This window comes from Miniopterus schreibersii (assembly GCF_964146895.1).
Source record: "Miniopterus schreibersii genome assembly, chromosome: 2".
Classification (NCBI taxonomy): domain Eukaryota; kingdom Metazoa; phylum Chordata; class Mammalia; order Chiroptera; family Miniopteridae; genus Miniopterus; species Miniopterus schreibersii.
This window is the reverse complement of record NC_138102.1, coordinates 64,367,957-64,391,795: the sequence shown is the minus strand read 5'-3', so window position 1 is coordinate 64,391,795 and position 23,839 is coordinate 64,367,957. Positions and strand designations below refer to the sequence as shown.

General features: G+C 34.1%; 1 protein-coding gene across 2 annotated transcripts in view; it reads right to left on the bottom strand.

Moving 5' to 3' along the window:
- Window positions 1–23,839, bottom strand: part of DIAPH3 (diaphanous related formin 3) — a 424,348-nt gene that overhangs the window by 134,893 nt on the left and 265,616 nt on the right. For both annotated transcript variants that reach the window (XM_081128431.1, XM_081128432.1), the window contains one exon: window positions 17,196–17,361. In XM_081128431.1, coding sequence (XP_080984557.1) covers window positions 17,196–17,361 — 166 coding nt within the window. The remainder of the gene's footprint in view (window positions 1–17,195; window positions 17,362–23,839) is intronic.

Here is a 23,839-nt window from a genome sequence, read left to right as displayed (position 1 = left end):
CTATTGATTTTCATTTAAAAGCCTATCTCATTTAAAACATATCTTACTCTGACATTATAACTATTAGGAGAAGAATTTAGCTGGAAAAATACCAACAGACAGCATAGAAATAGGTATTTAGTCTAAAACTAATATTCCAGCTCAAACAGTAATTTGGGATTTTCTTTTATTTTAAATGTTGTGAAGTAAAAGCAGTTTAAAATAGAAAAGCTGAAGTTAGAAAACCACATTATCCTAAAAACAATTGCCTCTTACTTTAATTTTAAATTCAAAGCCAGAAAAAAATGTCAAGGGTGAGCCAGCCATACATGAAGATAATTAGCTATAAAACATTGATTTTTAAAACCATCTTATTCTTGACCTGGTTTTCTATTTATTCGATTGGTAAATAAATAAATTGCACTGCCACCAAGTACTTTCAGCTTTGTAATGCCAAAAGAAATTATCTGAGTTGCTTGCACAACTTCTGATACACAGCCTGCCCCAGGCTTTTGTCTGAAAGTGCTGTGGGCTTACTAGTCTACAGCAGTGACTTTCAAGTGGGTGCCGGAAGAGTATTTACAACATGCTCTACCTGACTATTTAGTCAGGGGCACTGACCTCTTTTCCCTTAGATTGTCAAATTAAAAAAAAGGACAACAGCCAACACAACAATAACCATCCTGTGTGAATGAATCAAAATTATATCTATTTTTTTGTCAGACTGACAAAATACATATTTTTTGGTGTGTTACAGAATTTTAGTAATTAGTTTATGTGTCCCATGAGATGAAAAGGGTTGAAAATCGCTGGTCTGCAGCAACGAGCATAGAGGGTTCTAAAACTTCGGTCAGCTCTGACTGTTCATTTCAAAGGCATAATCAATAATTTATCTGACTTCCTAAGGCTCAATGCTTTTAATGGTGACAGCAGATTCTAGAATATCTATATTAAAATTACATAGGTATGTTAATAAATATATGTATACAAAAAAAATAGAGATGTTAACAAGTGTGTGTGTGTGTGTGTGTGTGTGTGTGTAGAGGGGGGTTATTCTGGAAATAAAATAGCTGAGCTCACAATTATTTCCCACCTATAATTTATATTTTCTACGTAAGTAATATGACAACAATTTACCATATCTAGTTAAAATATACATTATAGCATTATATAACATATTTCCTCTCAGAGAAACCAAAATGATCCAAAGCAAGTAAATCTAAATGTGTGTGTCTGCATGTGCACGCGTGTGCAAAATTTAAAAGTCTAGGAGAGTGTAATCCTCCATAGATTGTGGTTATTATCATAAACATTATCGTTGAGTTTTTTGAAAACTACATCCTTATAAATTTCTGTGACTTTTTTCACTCAACATTATGTTTCTAAGATTCATCCATATTTTAATGTGTAAATTGCACCTCATTTTCATTGCTTATAATATTAAATCATGCTTCATTATTTACTCTCCTATCAGTGAGATTTGGGTTGTTTCCAATTTTGGGCTATCATAAACAATACAGATACAAACATTTTTGTACATGTCTACCTGTGTATATGTGTAAGAGATTTTTGACGGTACGTCCCATCAGTTGGTTCTTAAACCTGTTTAGAAACTGGTGACAGCCACTCTTTAAGTAAAAGAACATTTTAGAACATTTTAGAACGTAGCACAAGCAGTAAGAATAAGTAGTGTTTGTTGATGATTTTCTGATCTAAAAATACATACACATGAACGTGCTGAGTCCCACTGTAAAATTTTACAATGTGGGTTATGGTCAAAAGTTTGAAAACCACTGCTCTCTAGGATAAAGTTGATGAATAAAAGGAGAGGTTCATCTTCACTATTACTAGATGGCATCAATGTATTTTCAAAGTGGTTGTGCCAATGGATATCCCTGTGAAATCAGAGCATACATACCACCAAACTATCATAGTCAGTCTTCTATCCATTTGACAGGGATATAATGGTATCCAATCAAGCTTATAACTTATTCTATTTTGTGAAATGCCATTTGTATCTTTTACTCACTTTCCCTTAGGTTCTTCATCATGTTCTTATTGATCTGCAGTTCTTTAAATATTCCAGATACTAGTCTTTTGTTAGTCTTATGTTTTATCAGTATATTTTGGGTTGTAACTGTAACTGTACATTACTTATGTTGTTTCAGAAAATGGAAATTCTTAAATTTACGTAGTCAAAAATATTTTTCATATTGTTGGTACCACTTACATCTTATTTAAGAAATCTTTCCCTAATTCAAAGACAAGCTATTCTCCTATATTTCCTTCTTAAAGTCTTAATGATGCTGTTCTGTTCACATTTCAGTCTGTACTCTATCTGGAAACAAAGTTTTTGAAGTGAGGATACAATTTACTTTTTTCACATGGAAAACTAGCTGACCCATAACCATTCCACTACTTGCCTGCCTTTTGCCATTGATTTGCAAAGCCACTTCTAAATTTCAAGAGGCCATAATATGTGGTGAAGTATTATGGCTGTTTTAGTCCATTTGGTCAAGATATCCATGTTTGTACCAGTAATACTCTGGCTTAATTATCAGAGCTTCTGTCTTATCTTTCTTCTTTAGAAATCTTCACTATTCTTGGGCCTTTGCTTTGTGATCTATATTGTAAAATGCACTTACGAAGGTTTTTGAAAAGGCCTATTAGGATTTGGAACAGAATTGCTCTGATTCTGTAGATTACAGAGAATTTACTATCTTTACAATATTGAGTCTTTCTATTTATGAATGTCATGTGGCTCTCCATTAACTTGGGTCTTTTTAAATCTTTTTTTGGGGGGGGAAGAGTAATTTTTTTTCCATTCAAGTTTTAGGCATTTTATGTTACCTTTATTCTCTGTGTCTTCTCGATTGCTCTTGCTAATGGTAACTTTTAAAAAATGTGATTTTTAATATTTTGTAAGAATATACATATTTAAATATTCCATTGATAAAATTCCTTATTTCTAATAATTTTCCTGTAGGTTCCTTTTAGTATTATTCACAGACAATAATAATGAACAGTTAATTTCTTTATTTTTAATTGTTATACTTTTTATTTATTTCTTATCCACTATACTAGCTAGAAGTTAAATTCCATGATTAGGCTGAGGGTTTCCCTTTTGTCCCTAGTTTTCTACTAGGGAGTAGAATGTTCAGCTAGTTTGTTGTCTTGTTTTAAAACCTGAACAAGGATTGAATTTTATCAAACTTTTTTTCAAGCTACTATAACTCTTAATATGGAAAGCTATGTTTATAAATATTCTAATAAAAAACCACACTTTCATTTCTGGGAAAAATTCAACATGGACCTGAAGAATTTATCTTTTAGAACATTTGGTCATAATAAATTTTTTCACACTCTATTAGTTTATAATAATCATTTCATTAAAATATGGTAAAACAACTATAAAACTTTCTGGGCCAAGTATTTAGTTAGCTGGAAGATTTGAAATATCATTACATTAAAAATTAATTATAGGCTTATTCAAGCTTTCTAATTATTTTAAAGTGAATTTCAATATGTAATTTTTTCCCCTTATGAACTTACCTATTTCATCAACCTTACCAATTCTAGCCTAAAAAATTTTGTAGTGTACTCTTCTCTTTTTATTATCGTCTGTATCTGTCATCATATTCCTTGTTACATTCTCAATATTATTTTTTTCTTAATTTTTTCAGAAGTTTATCCAATAAACTTGTCTTTTCAGAACAACCACAATTTGGCTTTTAAAAAATTCTCTTTTAAGTAAGTTTCTTCCTCATTTCCCTTCATTTATATTCTCTAGGATTGTATCATTCCTTTTTCATTTCTAAAGTCAAATGCTTACCTTGTTAATTTTCAGCATTTCTGATTTTTTAATACAAGCACTTAGGATATAAATTTCCTTATACCACATCATTTCACAAATTCTGATGTGGAGTATTTTCAATATTGTTCAGGTTTAAATTTTTTCTATGATTTCTTCCTTGATACCTAAATGTGTTTTTAAATTTTTCAAAATAGTTTTAAATTTCATCCTTGTTTGATTTTATTTCTAACTTCATGTTATTGTAGTCAATGCATGAAGCTGATACTCAGAAATTTATTAAATTTGTTTCATGATCTCTAATACATGATTAATCTGACAAAAGTTCCACTTGTGATTGAGAAGAACATGCCCTTTAATTGCAGAGTGGTGTTCTATTAAATCAAGTCTGTTAATTGAATTGTTTCAGCTCCCATGTCTTTAATATTTTCCTGACTGACCAACAAGTTAGAGAACTTTGTTGATGTTTCCCAATATAATGTTGACTCTGTCAATTTATTTCTAGAGTTTATCAACTTTCACATGTTTATTTTGGTGCTGTGTTACTACACATATGCAAAGTTTAGAATTGTATCTTTCTGATGAATTACACTTTTTATCATCTTGAAGTAATATTGCCTTAAGTATATTTTATGTTTTTAACATAGATTCCCTTTTTGCTGTTGATTAATATTTGTCTTGTATTTCATTAACTGTTTTGTTACTTCAAACTTTTCCATATTCTTGGATTTACAGGTAGGCCTCAAAGTGCATAAAGCTAGACTCTGCTTTTTCAACTTTAAAATATTTTATTGCGATTTATAAAATATCGTTTTCACCACCTTACATTATTCTTTCTATTTGTCCTGCTTTACACCTATGCTTATTCTATTTTTTTCCCGTTTTTACTTAGTTATGTCTTTCTTGTTCCATTTCTCCCCCTAAAGTCTGAAATTTTTACTGGATATGTCTGTTTTCTTACTGGGCATCCTTGTAATTTTATCACATAAATTAAAACTTAACATGGCCTAAATATTATATCTTTACCTTCCTTCCTCTGTATAATACAGAGAACATAAAACACCTGAACCACAAACACCTCTTTCAATTTGTCTCCTCTTTCTACAAAACAAGCTACACATTTTTATACTTTACTCTTCACATTTGGTTTCATGGTGGGTATGCCTCCTTGTCTCTCAAACCTTTCTTTGGGGAAAATATATGCTGTTTCTTTAAATACATTCTTGGGGGGGGGGCAGTAAACTACAGAACTTGGTGGGCCAACCAGTACCGCAGAGCAGCCTTGGAATCTGGCCACACCCCCTCGTTTACATACTGCCCCGCCGCTTTACTCGGCTACAGTACAGCCGAGAGGCTGAAGACTGCGCGGCCTGCACGGCCGAGACATTTACTCGCTGGCCCCTTAAAGAGTCTGCCAATCCCTGCTTTACATGATCTTTTAACAGGCGGATCTTTGTGGAAAATGCCCTCATCTGTTTATTCGCAAATAGTTTAATTTTGTCTTTGTTCCAAAGTGCTTTTGCTGAGTACTCAAAATTGGCAGAGCAGGCTTTTTCTCAACACTTGAAGATATTTCTCCTTTGGCTCCCATTTTTGCTGATGTGAAATCACTTGCATTAGTCATCATAGTTTCACTACAATATTTTTTTAAGTGAATTTTATGTAATTTCCCTGTCTTGCTATAGGTTGTTCTTCCAGATTCTTGATCTAGAAAATTTGCTGCCATCAGTCTTAATAATGTCTTTCATTCATTCTTTTGCATTTATCCTTCTGAGACTTTCATTATACAAGTGGTAGACCTTTGCATCCTGTCTTTTACACTGCTAGCTGCACTGTCTCCCTGGACTGCATTCTGAACAATTTGTTTAGATCTATTGTTCAATTCACCATTTTTTTCTTCAGCTGAGTATAATATAGTCTAATTTCAACCATCATGCTTTCATTTCCTTAAGTTCTATTTGGTTCTTTATTAAACCTGCTTGGTTATCTTTGGTAGTTTCTTGTTTCTTTCTCTCTCTTTAATCTCATCTGTTAAACATTTCACATATTATCCCATATCTGAAGTCTTGCAGGTTTCCAGCTATTGTTTTGTGTGTTTTTTTTGTCCTGATCATTTTACCATTCAACCCCTTGTTTCTCTCTGTTTGTTGATTGGGGTTAAGTGCTCTTATTTGATTAAACTTAATTTGTGAGAATCTTGAGGACCTGAATTGTAATTGCCTCCTGCAAAGAGCTTTGAATTTGCTTCTGTAAGTAATCAGGAATCTTTTCTAACCTGGATAAGGTTAGTTTCCTTCTGTACTAGGATTGTCTTATTCAGTGCACTCACCCTGGTCTTGATCTTGGCATCCGAGGGCAAGCCTGGCTTTCTCCTTTGTGTACCTATGCTCAACATGCAAGTCTCAGCTTTGTTCTTTCTCTCTTAAACTCGGTTTGCCCTGGGAAATTTCCCTTTCTCACAAGGCAGCCATGTTTTAAAATAGTTTGCTGCATTGTTGTGGGATGGATCTTTAAGAGTCCCTATTACAGTACTGTGATGAGCAGTCTCAAAAGGGTGCTCTTGTAGAAAGCTGACCAACATACAGATCTTTAATTCTTAAACACTTTTGTAGAATGCGGCCATTCTATATACTATTATTTTCCTGGGCACATGTGTGCATTTTAGGATCCAAAGGTAAACAGTTTAATATTGGATAGACATATAAGATCAGTCCTCGGCAAGCACTCAGTAAAGTTGGTTGAACTGACAATCAAGAATGTCTTAAAAAATACAGTAAGTATGATATTTCACTACTTTCAGATATTTTTAAAAATCTATATGAGCTTATCACTGCATATTAGAAAGAAAGTATAATGGTTAGGAAAAGTAAAGCTGAAGTGATATTATCTTTGAATCTTCACCTGCCACTAAATACCTATGTGACTTGTGGTTTCCTCTTCTGTAAAATGGGCAAAATAGTACCCATTTTAGGAGGAAATGATAAGAATTAAATTAATTCATACATGTAAATGACTTAAAGAACTGCTGATGTATAGTAAGCCCTAAATAAATGTTAACAATTATTATTTTAATTACTATTATATTACTAATTTAAATGTTTTTCATTATTACAATGATATTATTAATCAAGTGCCTCAAACATACAATTATTTATCCAGAAACAAATCAAGGAAAGCCACTTTCTAGCATGCATCAATCATACATATGCCTATTATACTGGGGAAGGGCCGATTTTCACAGTTCCTATGAGAATACAATGCTTTCTATTCTGAGATGCTGGAATACGATTGTACACTGATTTAATAGAAACTGCTGTTGTCAAGCATGCATCCAATACAGCTGGATTACTTGGCAGGGAAGGTAGAAGTGAATTAAGTATGGAAGGCAAGATAGACTCTTGACCTCAAATCTAGCTTGTACCTCTAAAGATTTAATTTACATGTATCTATAGAAATACTGTTTTTGATACTCCTAAATATAATATGCTTTATGAAATTTTATTCTAGAAAAGAGAGTTAGTTTAGCTTCCTGTGTTTTCTTTCCCCAAAGTATTGCTTGTACTTAAAATTAAACATTCCTGATGAATTAATTTAAAACTTTGCCTGCCCGGCCGGGCGTGGCTCAGCAATTGAGCGTTGACCTGGGATCCAGGCGATCGGGGTTCGATTCCCGGTCAGGGCACATGCCCGGGTTGCGGGCTCGATCCCCAGGGGAGGGCGTACAGGAGGCAGCCGACCAATGACTCTCTCATCATTGATGTTTCTATCTCTCTCTCCCTCTGAAATCAATAAAGATATATTAAAAACAAAACAAAACAAAACCTTTGCCCAATGATACAATTAATGGTTATTTTATATTCCCCCAAAAGTTTAAAATATAAAAAATTAGTGTGTATATTGTCCTCTCCTAAAAATAAACAAACAAAATCCTTAAGAAATAGTCTATATTCCAAATATGCCTACTTGAAGAATACATTAGTTTTATAACACTGTAATAAAATATAAAAATGAAAGTATACAACACAAATAGACTTCCACAGATCCTGACTTTTTTTTTTTTTTTTGTATCATACTTTATCTCTCTTGCTGGGTCTTAGTCTATTTAAATAGTTCCATCTATCCTACTCAACATTTTTCAACATATGATAATATTCCATATATTTTTGCAACTTAGAAAACTAGTGCAGATTTTATTATATGAAAAATAACGTTGAACAGCTTATAAATATCTTCTTGTTCAGACATATATTTCTTTCAACATTAATGGATATTTAAGCTATATAAGCCAGTAATCTCTTTAGTACTATTTTCACTAAACTCAAAAATCTTTTCTTCCTGCCTAAGTATTCAATTTTTGTCTCAAGTCTCTAAAACAACACTAGACAAACCAAGTTTAAATCCACATGCTTTACAGAAGGGTGGATGTTAGGTAATATCAAAACACAGGTTAATTTTCTCAAAATAAACAGCCACGTAAGAGTCCAACACATTCCCACTAAATGCTTTGTTAGGAGTTGACTTTACCTTGAGAAGAGACAATGGTCAGCCATACTAAATGACTGCTTTCTAGACATTCCTGATGATGAAATTTTCAGGAAGAGAAAGTATTTTTTATTAACCTTAAAAATGTATGCCTGTACTCCTATATATATTCCTATACTGAAACATAAAAGAAACCATTTTTAATAATTAATGTCAGTCACAAAAGTCTTTAAGAATATAAAATATATGTGATCTACTTGTCCATTTTCCATTAAAAGTATTTTCTTTTGCACCTAAATATAAAATTTCCCTCCACATGCAAAAATAGGATTATAAACAACGGATTATAACTACCTCTTGGAAAATAAGTTTATTCTTAGAAACTCCTATTGCAATTACAACATAGAGGCTTTAGAAAGAAATTTAGATGACATACAAATTAATCAAATTAATTTCTCTAGTATCACCAAATCCAATAAAAAATGCTATCAGTGAGAATAGGAGAACACGATATACTATACACTGGCACAAACAATTCATCATCTTAACATTCTATACCAGGTGCTATTAGTTAAACACTTGATGATCGTGAAACTTTTGAAAATGGGACACTACCCTTTGAGAACGTCCCAAAGGATGTGCCAATGCTGATGTTTAAACTGTTTCAACTTCAAGTTGCTCTTTATTGTAAAGTTGGTCTCAGAGGAAACAATAAATTACTTATTAGCCCATCAGGGACTTAACATTACTGACCCTTCATCACTATACTATACTGTTTGTTTGCAGTTCCTTCAAACACTTTGTAAAATTCTCAATGAGATATTTTAACTTATTCAATAACTTCTTTAATAAAGTATGAAATGTTTATAATTAAGGTTTTCCCAAAGTAGAACTTCATTTTCCATTAAATGTGTTCTCTTCCTTTCTGTTCTGAAATGATATACTATAAAATATTATTTTTACCTCTCAATTGTGAGGCTAAATAAAGGCACAGGTAGGCACAGGATGGCAGCCATGAAGAGCAGTGCTTTAAGGTAGACTTGGTGATAGGGCAGGATTTTTTAGCTACTGCTGATCACCTCTTCAAGGAAAACACCCAACTATTGCCCCCAAATATTCCAGGGGAAACTGGTAATGTTTAAAACATAACAAGATTAGCCTTAAGCCAACAGTGTTCTCCTTCGTTCCCTCTCTCTCTCTCTCTCTCTCTCTCTCATTCACAATGTGGAAGACTACTACATCTGATATACAAATAATATGCCATTTTATTCATTTTTGTTTGTGGCATTCAAGTTTAGTGTTATTTTCTCAATCACATGGATTAATCTGCTTATGATTGTACATTAGTTATTTAGTTGACTTCTCTTTGTTATCATTCATTGTCCTCATTATTGTATTAGAATAATCCAGTTTTACCTTTTGCTATATTATTTCAGGGAACAAACAATATACTTAAAATGTAAAAGGGAAATACAAATTACCAGTCATTTAGTCATACAAAACCTGTCAGTCAAATGCATGTATTATTTCACTGAGCACAGCATAGCAAGAATAAGTCTTATCACTAAAGAAAAAAATTAAGCCAATTAGTCTAGGTGTGTTTTTACTGTGAAAGCCTAAAGAATAAAGATTAGAAGAACCTAGCAATTAATTTTCAAGGTTGCATAGCCAAAATATGCAGCACCTGGAATTGATCTAACTCCTTAAATAAACGATACCAAAGATAAGAAGAAAATAAGATCCCATATTTAGAACATTTATTTTGTTCTAGGTTTGCAGCTTTGTACCTCCAAGTACGAGCTCAGAATAACAATAATGCCAATGAAGACAACTTTCAAGTCATAGGCTCACTTTCAAGTCAGAAGAAGCAAGGACAGAAGATATGTTCTATCATAATTACACAGGTTGACTCAACATCCAACCACAGGACTTTTACATGATTTTCCTTCCTCAGATAACATGAGGCAATCTACAAGAATGAAGGAATACAGAGAAAACACTTAGCGCTTTGGAGCTCCTGTTACTTGCCTAGTTGGTCTATGCAGTGTCCCTCAGAAGTTACATTTAGAGTTAACAAGCACCAAATTTATATATATAAACGATTTGGCAAAATGCATTTTGTTCTGTCTGTCCTCTTTATTAAAAAATTACCCTCTCATTGGATGAATTCACTTTTGTTTGGCAAATCACCACTTTAGTCTAAGTATCCAGAAGAAGAATAAATTGTATTTGATCAACACACAGCAAGATTAAATGAGTTATAATTGATTTTACATTTGTTCACTGCACAGTGTTATTTCAATTGTATGAACCAAAAATCAACTTAAAGTCTGCAAATAGCATGAATGACAAATCTTTAACTGGATAAAACATAACTCTAACAAATTTGGAGAAGTAATCTAAAGACAGAACTATTGATGAAAAATAGGTAGCTATTTATTTAGTTCAAAGTATTCTATGTGGAAAAAAGGAATAAAATACTTAAAATATTGCCTTGTTATAATGAATTGGGAAAGGTGAAAATTACTATACTTCTATTCTTTGTGGATAGCTAACTTGTTTTAAGGGTATGTACATTATGTCACTTGATCTTCAAAATGTAACATCCCTACATGCTGTTATTAACAGGAAACTGAGACACAGCAAGGTTAGGTAACTTTCCCATCATATCACCCAGGGTGATCTGATGCCAGAGCCTGTACCCTTAGCCACTCAAAGACAAAAAAAGAAGATGAGGCTTCTTGTTGGCAGAATTCATAAATCACTTAAGATGTGAAGAAATCAGAATCCTTTCTTTGTCATATACCTAATTCTAATGGGAGGCATATAATTGAAAAACAAAGTTTAGGGAGAAACAGACTGTACTTTATGGACTAGAAAATAACTGCAAAGTTTAGCATTTTAATATATCTAAACCTAGGGGGCAAAAAAGACAATATAAGGCTCCCACTATGTGTGTACAACAGTAACCACTTTTAAGGCAGGGATTGCTTTCTGTTGCCCTCAAAAGCCTAACCGTAATGTGGGGTAGCCAGATATGCAGGGTCTTAGAAACTATAAAAATGCCCATAGTACTTTAAAACAGAAGAGGTTCATTTGCTCAGAAAAGCTACATGAACCAAAACGTCTGACTTCTTTGGTGCAATCACATCAATTGTATTTGGGAATATATGCAATTCAAAACTCAGAGGGTCTACATAGCAGTTACATATCTAATTAAAACAGAAAAATGGCCTATTCATAATGTATATAATTTGGTGGAGAAACTACTTTCAAACATGTTATCTAAAGGGGACAAATAACAAAGGAGTCCTAAGAAGTGAAAGCATTCAGAAGTATAGATCTCTAAAATGAGATCGTTAAGAAAGATAAATAAGGTGTCAGATGGAAGTTGCTTAAGGAATTAAGAGTGCTGTTGCAGCAGGCTAATACCTGGTTGAAGGAGAACAGCAAAAGAACTTTCAATGACGAAAAAGGAAAAAAACATGTAATTCAGGCCTATGTGAGCAAAGGCGCTTTAAGCAAGATTCTCGAATAGGAATAGGAATGGGAAGGGGGGACCTGGATATACAATATGCTTCAAGGCCACAGTGACCAACGAGACACAAAAATTAGGTTTCTACTCAAAGGACAGACATCAAGATGCTATAGTTGTTGAATAAGATAAAGAGAAGATCCAACAAAAAGCTCACGGTGAGTTCAATTCACCCTGCAGGAAAATGACATGTCTAGTAATAAGAGGCATGTAACAATGAGTCTAAATCCAGTCGCAGTAGAAAACGATGACCACTGTTATGCAACACCGGACAACTAAAGGCATGGACTTCACGTGGTAAAGCTTGATGCCTGGCAGGCCACCCGTTTACTCAGTCTGTACAGTGAGGTCAAGTATTTCCACCTACTACCTCCAATTCAAACTTTATGCTTCACAGGAGTCCTAAAGGAAATAAAAATCTATCACATAAAGGTGCCAACTCTTTGCCCCTCTCCGTAACCCTCACTCCTGCCGTTAAACAGCCTCTAATTTTAAAGGAGAACATTTTAGCCTTTGAAATAAAGGCAGACCGGCAAGCATTCTATCATGAACCCATCAATGTAAATACCAAGCTATTATATAAAAGAGTAAAGAAATAAAGTATGCCTTGTGTTGATTCTCTCTAGTAAGTTATTAAAAAACCATCTTAAAAAATTACATTGACTTTTCTTACAAGTGCTCTGAGCAGCAACGTATTATAAACTCTAAAAAAAAATAATGTCCAAGCTTTGCAGCCGGGCAGGTCTCCATTAACGCCCTTGCCTCTACCAACGCTGCAGGGCCTATGCAAAGGCACTAAGGTTCTCTACTCTGCAGTAAGCTCATGAGTAAAATCTGTACCTCTCAAAACCAGTGTGAAGAACAAGTGAGAGACATGTAAAGCACTAGCACAGGGTCTAGCAAGAAGGAAACAATCACTGGTGATTGTTTTTGGTTTTGTCCTGTTGAAGATGGTAATAACAAAAAGCTAAATAAAATTACAATGTAAACTTACTCCCTATTTTTGAAAGTTAATCAATAGTTCTAAATAAAAAATCATTCCCTATGATCATGCTGCCTAGAGTAGATTGTTGAAACAATGACAACAACAAATCAATTCCCAGTTGAGAAACCCCAATAAGAGAAGGGGTGAGTTAAACTGCTGTCAAAATGAAGAGCTCTTCCTCAGGGGAAGCTCCAAGATCATGACATGTACCCCCTTGGTCTGTATAGCTTGAGGCTGTGGACTGGAAAAGATATTCCTTTTTTTAGCTACTATAAAAAGACAGAGAGAGAGAGAGAGAGAGAGAGAGGCCAGCTAAATCCACACAAATTAGTTGTGAGATCCCAGACACACCAGTGAGAGATTGTATGAATCAGTCAAAACTATAGTAAAGGTCTTTGAATAAAAGTGAGTCCATCTTTAATTGCTTAAGTATAAAATCTGGGGCAATCCTAAAACAAATATTTTTGAATAAATTATTTCTGAACTAAATTACTATTAAAAGTAAAGGTGACCACATTTTTGGGGGGAGGAGTTAGGTTTCATGTCAGTCCTGTGAGTCTGTTAAATATAACTCCTATGTGTAATAGAAGTTAATAAAGTTTACCCATAGATGACACAGACTCTGGAGCCAGACTCCCCTGGTTAGCAAATCAGCTGTCACTTGCTAGCTATGTAACAACAGGCAAGTCACAACCTTTCTAAGCCTCAGTTTCCTTATCTTTAAAATGGTATAATAACACTATACATGCCATATCTGTTTATTCTTAAAAATTAATGAGACTTGGCTGGTGTTGCTCAGTGGTTAGAGCACCAGCCCCCCGCACCAAAGGTTCACGGGCTCGATTCTGGTCAAGGGCACTACCGGGTTACAGGTTTGATCCCCGGTCCCCATCAGGGCTCATGCGGAAGGCATCCAATCTGTATGTCTCTCTCACATCATGTCTATGTCTGTCTGTCTGCCTGCCTGCCTCTCTCTCCCCTCCCTCCCTCCCTCCCTCCTTTCCACTGAAAAAAATCAATGGAAAAAATATCTTCGGGTGAAGATTAACAACAACAAAAATTAAATGAATGAATCCAGTGCCTGGCACTTGGCACTGTGAGTTAGCTATTAAAGCATACCACTCATTGTAGATGAGAATATTGGTTACTTAATAAATTTATCTATTAATTATATCCCATTAATTACACAGAAACCCAAAGGTAAGCCAGACACACATAGATCTCAGGTCTTAACTAGATGGTGCTCAAGCAGAGGTCAGAAACGTGCATACAATAATATGACCAGGCAAACGTGGAGGGAATGCTCCCTCCAGACAGGAAAGAGCAATTGTAGACTGGCCTGAATGTGAGATAAAGCATTCCATGTAAAACTGCCAGTGGAAGGCAGGCGTGGAGGGAAGACAGTGGTTCCTGGCTCCTTACATGTAATACAAAGTAGGCAGCCACTGTATGGTAAATTTTGCTCATTTATGAGCAGGAGTATACCTAAGTGCCAATGGATAAAGTAACAATGCAAACACATTTTAACACTATTTTCTTAAAAAGAAAATATACTTTTTGCCTATATTAATGTGGCTTTCCAGAACAGACCTTCAACGCATCAAAGTCTCGCATCCATCGCTGCTAATATTTTCATAGCAGCTCACTGAGGTTAACTTGGTTTCCAAAGTTGAATAAGTATGAAATTAAATAGCAACTGAAGACATCAGAAGATTTTGGAAAACAAGATATTTGTCAATAATTTCTGTTAATATTGACACTCTGGTATTTTTTAAGACACAGTGTCTAAAACTCAAGCAGTATAACTGTATTCACCAGAAAAAAAGGAACAAAATGGGTGCAAAATTGTACTTCCTGTCCAGTCTTCTTTATGCTTATTTTTATTCTTAAGAAAAAGTTCATCTCCAAATTATTTATTTAGATAAAAATGCTTTTAAAAAACAGTTAGCTCTAACGATTTTAATTTAGTACAGGTGTATGTGTTAATAGCAGCTACTTCTAGGAACCATCTGAACTCTGCAATAGGCAAAGGACAGTTGCCACTCCTTTCCCCTCCTTTCTGAACCTTCTTCATTCAAACACCTCCTTTCTCCCTCTGCCCACCACTCACTCACAGAAACTCCAAGTTACCCACAGAACACCCAAACACTCTAATCCGACCAGATTTCAGAATGATTGGGAATTAGACCTTGATTCAAATCCCAATTCAACTGCTTACAATATGGACTTGATCGCCTTAGAAAGCCCTCCAATGCTAGTGCTTTTGTAAAATGAAACACAAGCTATATAACATGGGAGGCAGCAAGACACAGCATTTAAGAATACTGGCTCTGGAGCAAGACCGTGGGTTCAAATTCTAGTTCTACCATTTTATACCTCTGTCACATTGAGCTATATGTGTTCCATTTCTGTGCCTCAGTTTCTTCATTTGCCACAGAGAGATGGTTTAGTAAAAAGACAGATAATTATTAAGAAGATTGGCTGAGATAATATATGTAAGGCATTTGGAAAAATAATATATAGAAAATATTCAATATATAACGGATATTATTTCATACATGTATTTTACAATTTTATGCATAATTGTGTCAGGGGTCCCCAAGAGAAGCCTCCAGTTGGATAATTTTTTGGAAGGACTCACAGAACTCAGAAAAGCTGTTTTATCCACTGTTACAGTTTATTACAGGAAAAGGAAATAGATAAAAATCATACTGTAGTCTCCCAATGGAGTTTGATTATTCCAGCAATGATGTGTGACAACACATAAAGCATACTGCCAACCAGGGCTGCTCACCCAAGCTTTGATGTCAGGAGTGTTTACTGGGGAGGTCAGTCATGTAGGCATGGATCTCCTGCATGAATGACCTTAGCTACTCAGTCTCCAGCACCCCACAGAGGAACACCTGACACAGTCAAGTGAACAAAAACAGGTATTCACCATAAATCACATTTTTAGCATAAACTATCTAGCCTGGTCCTAGGTATACAAAGAACCCTTACCAGGTAGGCTATTCCAAGGGCTTAGAGGTGATCTTCCAGGAGTCAGGCAAGGATCAGAGCTTTCTTTGGAAATGCTCAAGGTTTGCAATAACCCTTTACTGAATAACAATTTATTAAGCAATTACCATATGCCAAAAGCTATGATAAACAGCAACATATATTATCTCATTTAATATTTAAATACTCTTATGAGAAAGAAATTAACGTCCCCTTTTACAAATATGGAAACTGAGTCTCAGGAAGGTTAAATAGTGTTCATAGTCACTTAACTGGTGTGCAATCCAAAGCTAGATCTTTCAGACTGCAAAACCCTTGCTTCTTCCACTACGCCATGTTGCCTCAGAAACATAAAAATTAAAATAACATATCATTCAATACATCACACATATAGGCACATAATATATTTAATAATCAAATTCATTTCTGATATAAAAATAACTTAAAGAATCACTTTGAATTTGTGGAGGAAAGAAACCAAAGCTATAAGCAAAATGTATATTTAAGGCAGACAGACCAATTTTCCTTTAAAATACTGACATTAAAAGGCTACCTAATCATAACCAACGGATTATAACCAAGTCCAATAAATTCAACAATAAAGTTTTCCTGAGATTTTTTAAAAACCAAAAAACCTAGCTCTTTAAATCCAAACATTGTTTTCTTTACACTTCAAAAACTTTTTAATCCCCCACTAACATTTGCTGAAATACCAAAATGACTTACCTATCTATTAAGAATAACATACTTTTTCTTTGCAGAAATGTATCACCAGTTCCCTAGGGAGGCAACAATGCCTTCTCATTTTAATGTGTGTGGTTCTTTTCCCCCATCTAATCGGCTAATACTTTTCAAAAGATCTTTTTAATGCCTAAATGAAAGGATTCCACATCAAAGACGTGACCTCCCTATTAAAGTATCTAAAGGAAGCCCTAGGAATGTAAAATCCATTCAAAGGCAAACTGCAGGTAGCTTATTGTACAACGCATTAAGAAAAGAAAAGGGGGAAAAAGGTTCATAAGAGCTGCACGGAATTTGGTTAAATTACACCACAAAAATACAAACTGATCGCAAGTATAAAGAAACAAATTTATAGCCACAAACTTATTACAACAGTGCTCTGTAATCAGCAAGGAGGGGAGTCTCTATGAAAAACTTCAGAATTTGTCACATTTTTCAATCAAAATTTCTGATTACAGTTCAATATTGGGAAAGTCAAAAAGGCAACAAATCACATTTTTCAATCGATTTAAAATACAAAATTTTAAGGCTAACTTTCAACATCAGAAAAGATAGGTTTTACTAGACAATAGGAGTGGAATGAAGTAATGAAGTAAAAGTAGCAATAGATGAGATAGTACAGATACAAATACTTTTTTTAAAAAAAATTACAATTTTTAACATACCATGAATGTGGTTCTGAAGTTACTTAAGTCAGTCAAGAAATCTTCCACGGACGCCTTCTTCATGTCAATGGCATAGTATTCCATGATGCTCTGGTATAGCTTTTCCATGTTTTCATGTAACTTGGAAAGTTTCTCATATTGTTCCTTTGCACTGATAGCAAAACTGTATAGTACAGTTAAGGAATTTTGAAATTTCAAAGTAATGTTTAGAAAAAAATGTTTTAATGTAACTGTTAGCTACTATTACACATCTCCAAAATGACAAATTAGCTCTAAAAGTTAACCATTCTCATGACTCAATCTATACTATACAGTGATGAAATCTTAAATTCAATTTCTAATTAACTCTGGCAAAATTATCAAAAAAAGTTAAACATTTATACAGTTAATATTTCTCTTTTACAACCGAATTCAAGGAAATTTTTCTTCCAGTTTGCCTATCTATATTATACAGATCATGCAATATGATTTAAAATTCTAGTTCAGTAGTTGCTACTGAGTAAAATCAATGGTACTGAAATCAATAACATACTCATTAAGCACAGCAGTTAAATGGGACAACCTGGGTTCAACTTCTAGCTCCTACACTTGGTAGTATTGTGCCTGTGAGGAAATGCCTTCAGCTCTCTGTGCCAAAATTGCCTCACCTGTAAAATGAGAGTAATATCAGCTATCTTAATATGACTTGCTGTGAGGACTAAATGAGCTAATACATGCAAAGTTCTTAGAAAAATGAATGGCATTTAGAGTGCATATAGATACTTGGTATTTTACTGTCCACTTACTCATTTTAAGCTTTAAGGTTGGAAAGGCAATCAAAAATAAATTTTTAAGAGCTACAATTAAAACTTATTTTATTATGGAAGTAAATTCATGTTTTAATGTATCTTTCAGAAAATTGGTAGTATGCATCAAGTGATTTCAAATTATGATCATACATACACAAGGAGATTTACTTCTCTCATTTATAACAACTTAGTTCAAGCACACTGAGACTGAGACCAAATGTGAATGTGGTGGTGGCATTAGAACACATTTTCTAAACAAAACATGGAATTCTTTGTGGCATGATATATTGCTGATGCAGTCAGACATAAAATCACCAGTCTGAAAAGATGACTCTGTTAGAGTGCCAATCATAATTGTTTATCGTTCCTTTAAATTGGGGCATTTAAATAAATGGAACACACAGAATCAAACTGACTGAAGTCATCCTATCATCTCTAACACAAAAGGATAAACAGCCCAGCTGGTGTGGCTCAGCGGTTGAAAGTCAACCTAGGATCCAGGAGGTTGCAGTTTGATTCCTAGTCAGGGCACATGCCTGGGTTGCAGGCTTGATCCCCAGTGAGGACCATGCTGAAGGCAGCTGATTAATGACTCTCTCATCTTTGATGTTTCTCTCTCTCTCCCTCACTCTGAAATCAATAAAGACATTAAAAAAAAAAAAGGATAGACATCACCACTTTAAAAAAAAAAAAAAAAAAGCCAGTAACAAGAATAACTAGATTCATACCAAGAGAAACAAACCAAAAACAGAATGTTTTTATCTAAAAAGAAAAAATTTCCATAGCTTCAAAAACATACAGTTCCTCTGTCAGAGCATTCCCCAGCGGATGGTAAAATAAGGCAAATGATCTGATCCCTTCACTTTGAGAAAAAAATAAAGACCAAGGATGAAAGAGGCAGCACTACTGCCAGATAGGTGGTGAATCCAGGGGCCACAGAATAATTTTATTAATGAGAACTCAGCCTCCCCACAAGGAACCATGGCATCCCAGTCAATCACAACCCATGTGTATCCATGTCTACAGTCAGTCCACAGGTTCCTATTGCTCTTCTATGTCTGTGGGGTTTTTTTATACTTAATTATATATATGTATATATTATATATGGTATTTTAGAATATATGGAGTCTGAATATAAACACACACACATATGGTATTTTAGAATATATGGAGTCTGAATTTTAATGCAAGAGCTGATTTTTTTTTTTTAATGACCTTAAGAAAATTTATAGATTTTTTTGTGGCTCGGTTTATATTCAACTGAATAGTGAAATGCCTCCTTATACTTTGTAGACTCTAGATAATAATAGTTGATGCATTTTTATGTGGTATCATTCTTTAAATCTTAGGTGAGCAACAAAAATTTCTTATAATTAGTCAAATCACAAAATCACAAGGAATTATAACAATGTAATTACACGGAACAGTTTTCCATATATTGTCTTATGAAATAACCATATTCATGGAATGTTGTAGGTAAAATGAACTGATGTAAATAAAAATCACATTTGACATGCATTCAGAAAACACCATTAGATTAGTTTCATCATATGGTGATTCATTTGTAAAGTGAAATAATTAATAAATTCAGAAATCAACACTGGGTTTATCTATTACATCTATAATCTCTCACCTAAAATTATTAATGTCCCAGATAGAGACTGTATCCACATGGGTTATTTATATAGTAGTCTTAATATCTGTATAAAAGAAAAACTGTTTTCTGCCTTCGCAGGCATAAACCTACCATTCAAGCTTCATTAAATTCTTCCCCTTCCACAAAGCTTTCTTTTCTACAGCTATGAATGATCATTTTTTCCAGTGAATACGTATAGCATTTATAGTTCATTATACTGATCTGTAATGATGCTGTGAATTTTCCCTTCTAATCCAATTCCCTAGTAGTGCTTTGTTCTTGCCCCATTTCTAGGGGGTGGTCACCTCTGACAGTCAGCCCCTTCTCTAAATGCTGTGCCCCACCTTCTTAGTTGTATTAAGTCTAATCATCTACAACTACATCGGTACCAGTTATTTATTTCATCCTAGTGTCATCATTCTTGAACTTTGGTGGGAAGGGTAACAGGTCTTCTCAAAATTCTGATGAAAGACTGCACATATACACATTCCTACACACAAACAATCTCAATGTAATGTTAAGAGTTAAGAGAGTCTATAAACAGTCATCCTGGACAATAGGTTACCCTATTTTTGTTGGTGTTTCTAACTGTATGGTTCTATAGCTACTAATTTCTGCCCCATCACTGCTTATGAGGCTTTGAGCTTTAAAACAAGGACTTCACAAATCCTAGTAATTTAATTCTAATACCTAGGAGTATGTCTATTCTCAAGAATAAATTTGGTAAATAGGTTAAATTAAAGCTATAAGAATTATCCAATAACATTTTTTAGATTTTCAGATATGAACCAAAAGTTAATGAAATATTTGGAATATGCCTGGGCATACTTAATCTATTAAAAAAGTGATGGAAAAGAAGACCAAGAGTCAAAACCATAAAAATTACATGATTTTGTTCTAAAACTGAGAGCTTTGTAAGTTAATTTTCTTATCATTGTTATCTATAAAACAATTTGCTCCCAAGGGAAATAAAGTAGAGCTTTAAATAACTGGAATTATCAACAAGAATGATAAAATTGTGATTAAACTTACACAATTTTGGAAATAGCCAAATTCTCAGCAGTTTAAAATGATTGTCTGCTAGGATGGAATAAATGGTTACATTAATGAGGTACTCTACTTCATTATTGTTGGGCTACTCATCAAGAGATGGTGAAATATTCAGACAAAAACAAAAACACATCACCATCATCACCCAAAAGAAAAGAAAATGTAGGTGTTCTTGTGCCACCTGCTAAACTGCGGATAAAACTGCCCATCTTAGTAGTAGTCAAGCCTTATTTATTTCCCCAGCATGAAGTCCTATATTTATAAAGTGTTAGGGAAGTAGGTGAGCTACTCAACAAAATAAATATTTTATAAAAGTCATTACAAAAATATTGGTATTTATCCAATCACTTGATGTTTTTGTGAAATCTATTTTCTATTCCTTTACCAGGACAAAGGCCAAATTCTCATGAATTTCTATACAAAACTTTGAAAGGTAGGTTGATTACCAGATCTGTGTTCACACTTGCTGAACCACAAATACTTAGTGTTAGCCAACTAAGTAGCAAGACTAAGATTTGGGATTCAATTCCTGGTCAACAAGTATAGCTCATTCCCAAACGACCTAGCACTAATATATTCTCCATTTATTCTTATGTCTTGCCCTCGTTATTGTACTTTCCCACAAAAGATGTCTATTACTTCCATTAACACATCTGAAATGGATCAGCTTCAATCAGTCATACATGTCTGACTTTGTATACATCTTTAGCACCCAGGATCCAGCCAGCCGGCCAGCCAGCCAATCTATAAGTATTCCTTGAACTCCACTCTATTCCCCTCTTCTGGGCACTAGGGAAAACAACCTACATTCTAGAGTGTACTGATAGATAATGAAAAAGTAAATAAATGAAATATTCAGACAGTGATAAGTATGATGAAGAAAAAACTGTGATGTTACACAGAGTGGCAAGGCTAATCTATGTTGGGTAGTCAGTGAAGTCCTGACTGAGAAGGTGGCATTGACTGAGCAACTGAGGCATGACTAAAAAGGCAGTGAACACTAAACTGTGTAACCACTTTTGTGAATGTAATAAGATTCAGAGAAGAAAAAGATCAATATAAATATAAATCTGAAGATTCACAGAGGATGGGGAGCAGGATATTTTAACCCAAGTCTTACAAGTTTGTTGAGAATGGGTTAAATGGAAGACAGGCAAGGGAAAAAGGAGGAAAGATAAGACTGATTTAAGAGAAGAAAAATCTGCTCTTACAAATCACCCAATTACTCACTTCTCACTCCTGCGAGGGGACCGTGTATTATACAAGTTTATATCTCACCCATTCCACTCTTCAACTTTATTTCCTAACTATAGTTTAATTAAATAAAAATGTACCGAATTCCTTTACCTGAAAAATGCTGTATTTTATGCAGTGTTGGATATAGATGTCTTTTTCTCAAGGAATTTATTAAAGTAGTTTTAGCATTTACATCGAAATTTCAATTGATTAAAACATTGCTATATAGTGGAACAATAAAAAAGAAAAGGCAAAAATAAAGCAGGGTCGCAATGAAGAAATTTAAAGACTGTAACATAGGAAAGAGTCAAGTAACTTGCTATATAAGTTGTGATGAATATAAAAATATATAAATGTCTAGCAAAATTATTTTTTTAAGAGACTTGGGAGAGGGGGTAGGAAGAGAAGGAAATAGAAAAATTAAGGCTTATGCAAAGAGAATTTCATGGGCAATATTCTAGGATCTATTTTTTCCCCTTAAAATAATAAAGATTCAGAATTTGAAGGTCAAAAGAAGGGAATAAGCACTGCATGACAGAAATCCTGGCACTTTCTTAATTTTCTCACTGATAAGAGTTTAATATGTGTGTACACCTCACATATAATAGTTGTACCTAACAGTACTAATGACCCCACCTTGAATTTGTGTTACACATTTTTTAAGCATTGGAACTATTCAATTCTAATTACATTTCTGGGCAGGCTTGGCAACTGGAAAGCAACAGCATTATTACTAAAAGTCAAGTGATATGTGTGAAATAATTGTGCATGCCTTTTAAAGGATGTACTAAATTCACTTTTTTTTAATATTGAGAAGCATATGTAAATAAAGAGCACGTACTGGAAAAATAAAAGTACAATATGCTATAATTGAACACTATTAATAAAATTTCCTATTTTAATAAAATTGTATCATGCCCAGCCGGGCGTGGCTCAGCAGTTGAGCGTTGACCCGGGATCCAAGCGATTGGGGTTCGATTCCCGGTCAGGGCACATGCCCGGGTTGTGGGCTCGATCAATGACTCTCTCATCATTGATGTTTCTATCTCTCTCTCCCTCTCCTTTCCTCTCTCTGAAATCAATAAAGATATAGTAAAAAAAAAAAAAATTGTATCATAAGTTAAGACAATTTGATTAACAGATTAACAGTTCACTAAATTATGATTGTTCACACTAAATATCTACTTGTAAAACTGCATCCTTAACAACTTGGATAATATACACATTCTCCCAGAATTGGTGGATGAATCAAACATTTGATGTGTGCTTCAACTAATAGCACTAAAATTTAAAACAAAGTTTGAGCCTTAATAACCCAAACTTTAGTTAAATATATTTTATTTATTATGCATTTTCATTTCCAAATTCTTCTATTTTCTAAGATCTAAGAAGCTCGCAATTTGCCATTTTAATAAGATCTGTATGAATGCATTTAATATTCAAGATCTGATTTGTTGTCAGTCCTAATTAAAGTAAACAATCTTTGCAATGAATGAATTTAATTACTTTGAAACTAGTATGTCTAAAGAGGAAAAGCAAACGAGTGCAATCTAATCTCAGCGAAGAATATTTATGATCATAAGCTTTGTCAATAGCAAAGTGCACCAACTGTTCATATATCTGACTTCCAAGAGATACATGAATGCTAATCAGTTCATTAGAGGCTTCTAGGTTGTGATATTTAGCGACAGGATATAGTAGCTTTCATATCCATGGAGTATAATTGTACTCAGAATAAAAAATTGTTTCCAACAAAGCTTCATCCTTCCGTGTCTGATTTCCTGCTAGCTGCTTTTTATGAGCCGCATACCTTTCAGGAAGCCAACATCATTCAGCTTCTTGTGTCATGTGAATACAAGTATTGATAGGTCCTGAGATCATCTGCTGAGCAGGACTCTACAACATTTACTCTAAGCTCAGGAATTCATCTTAGG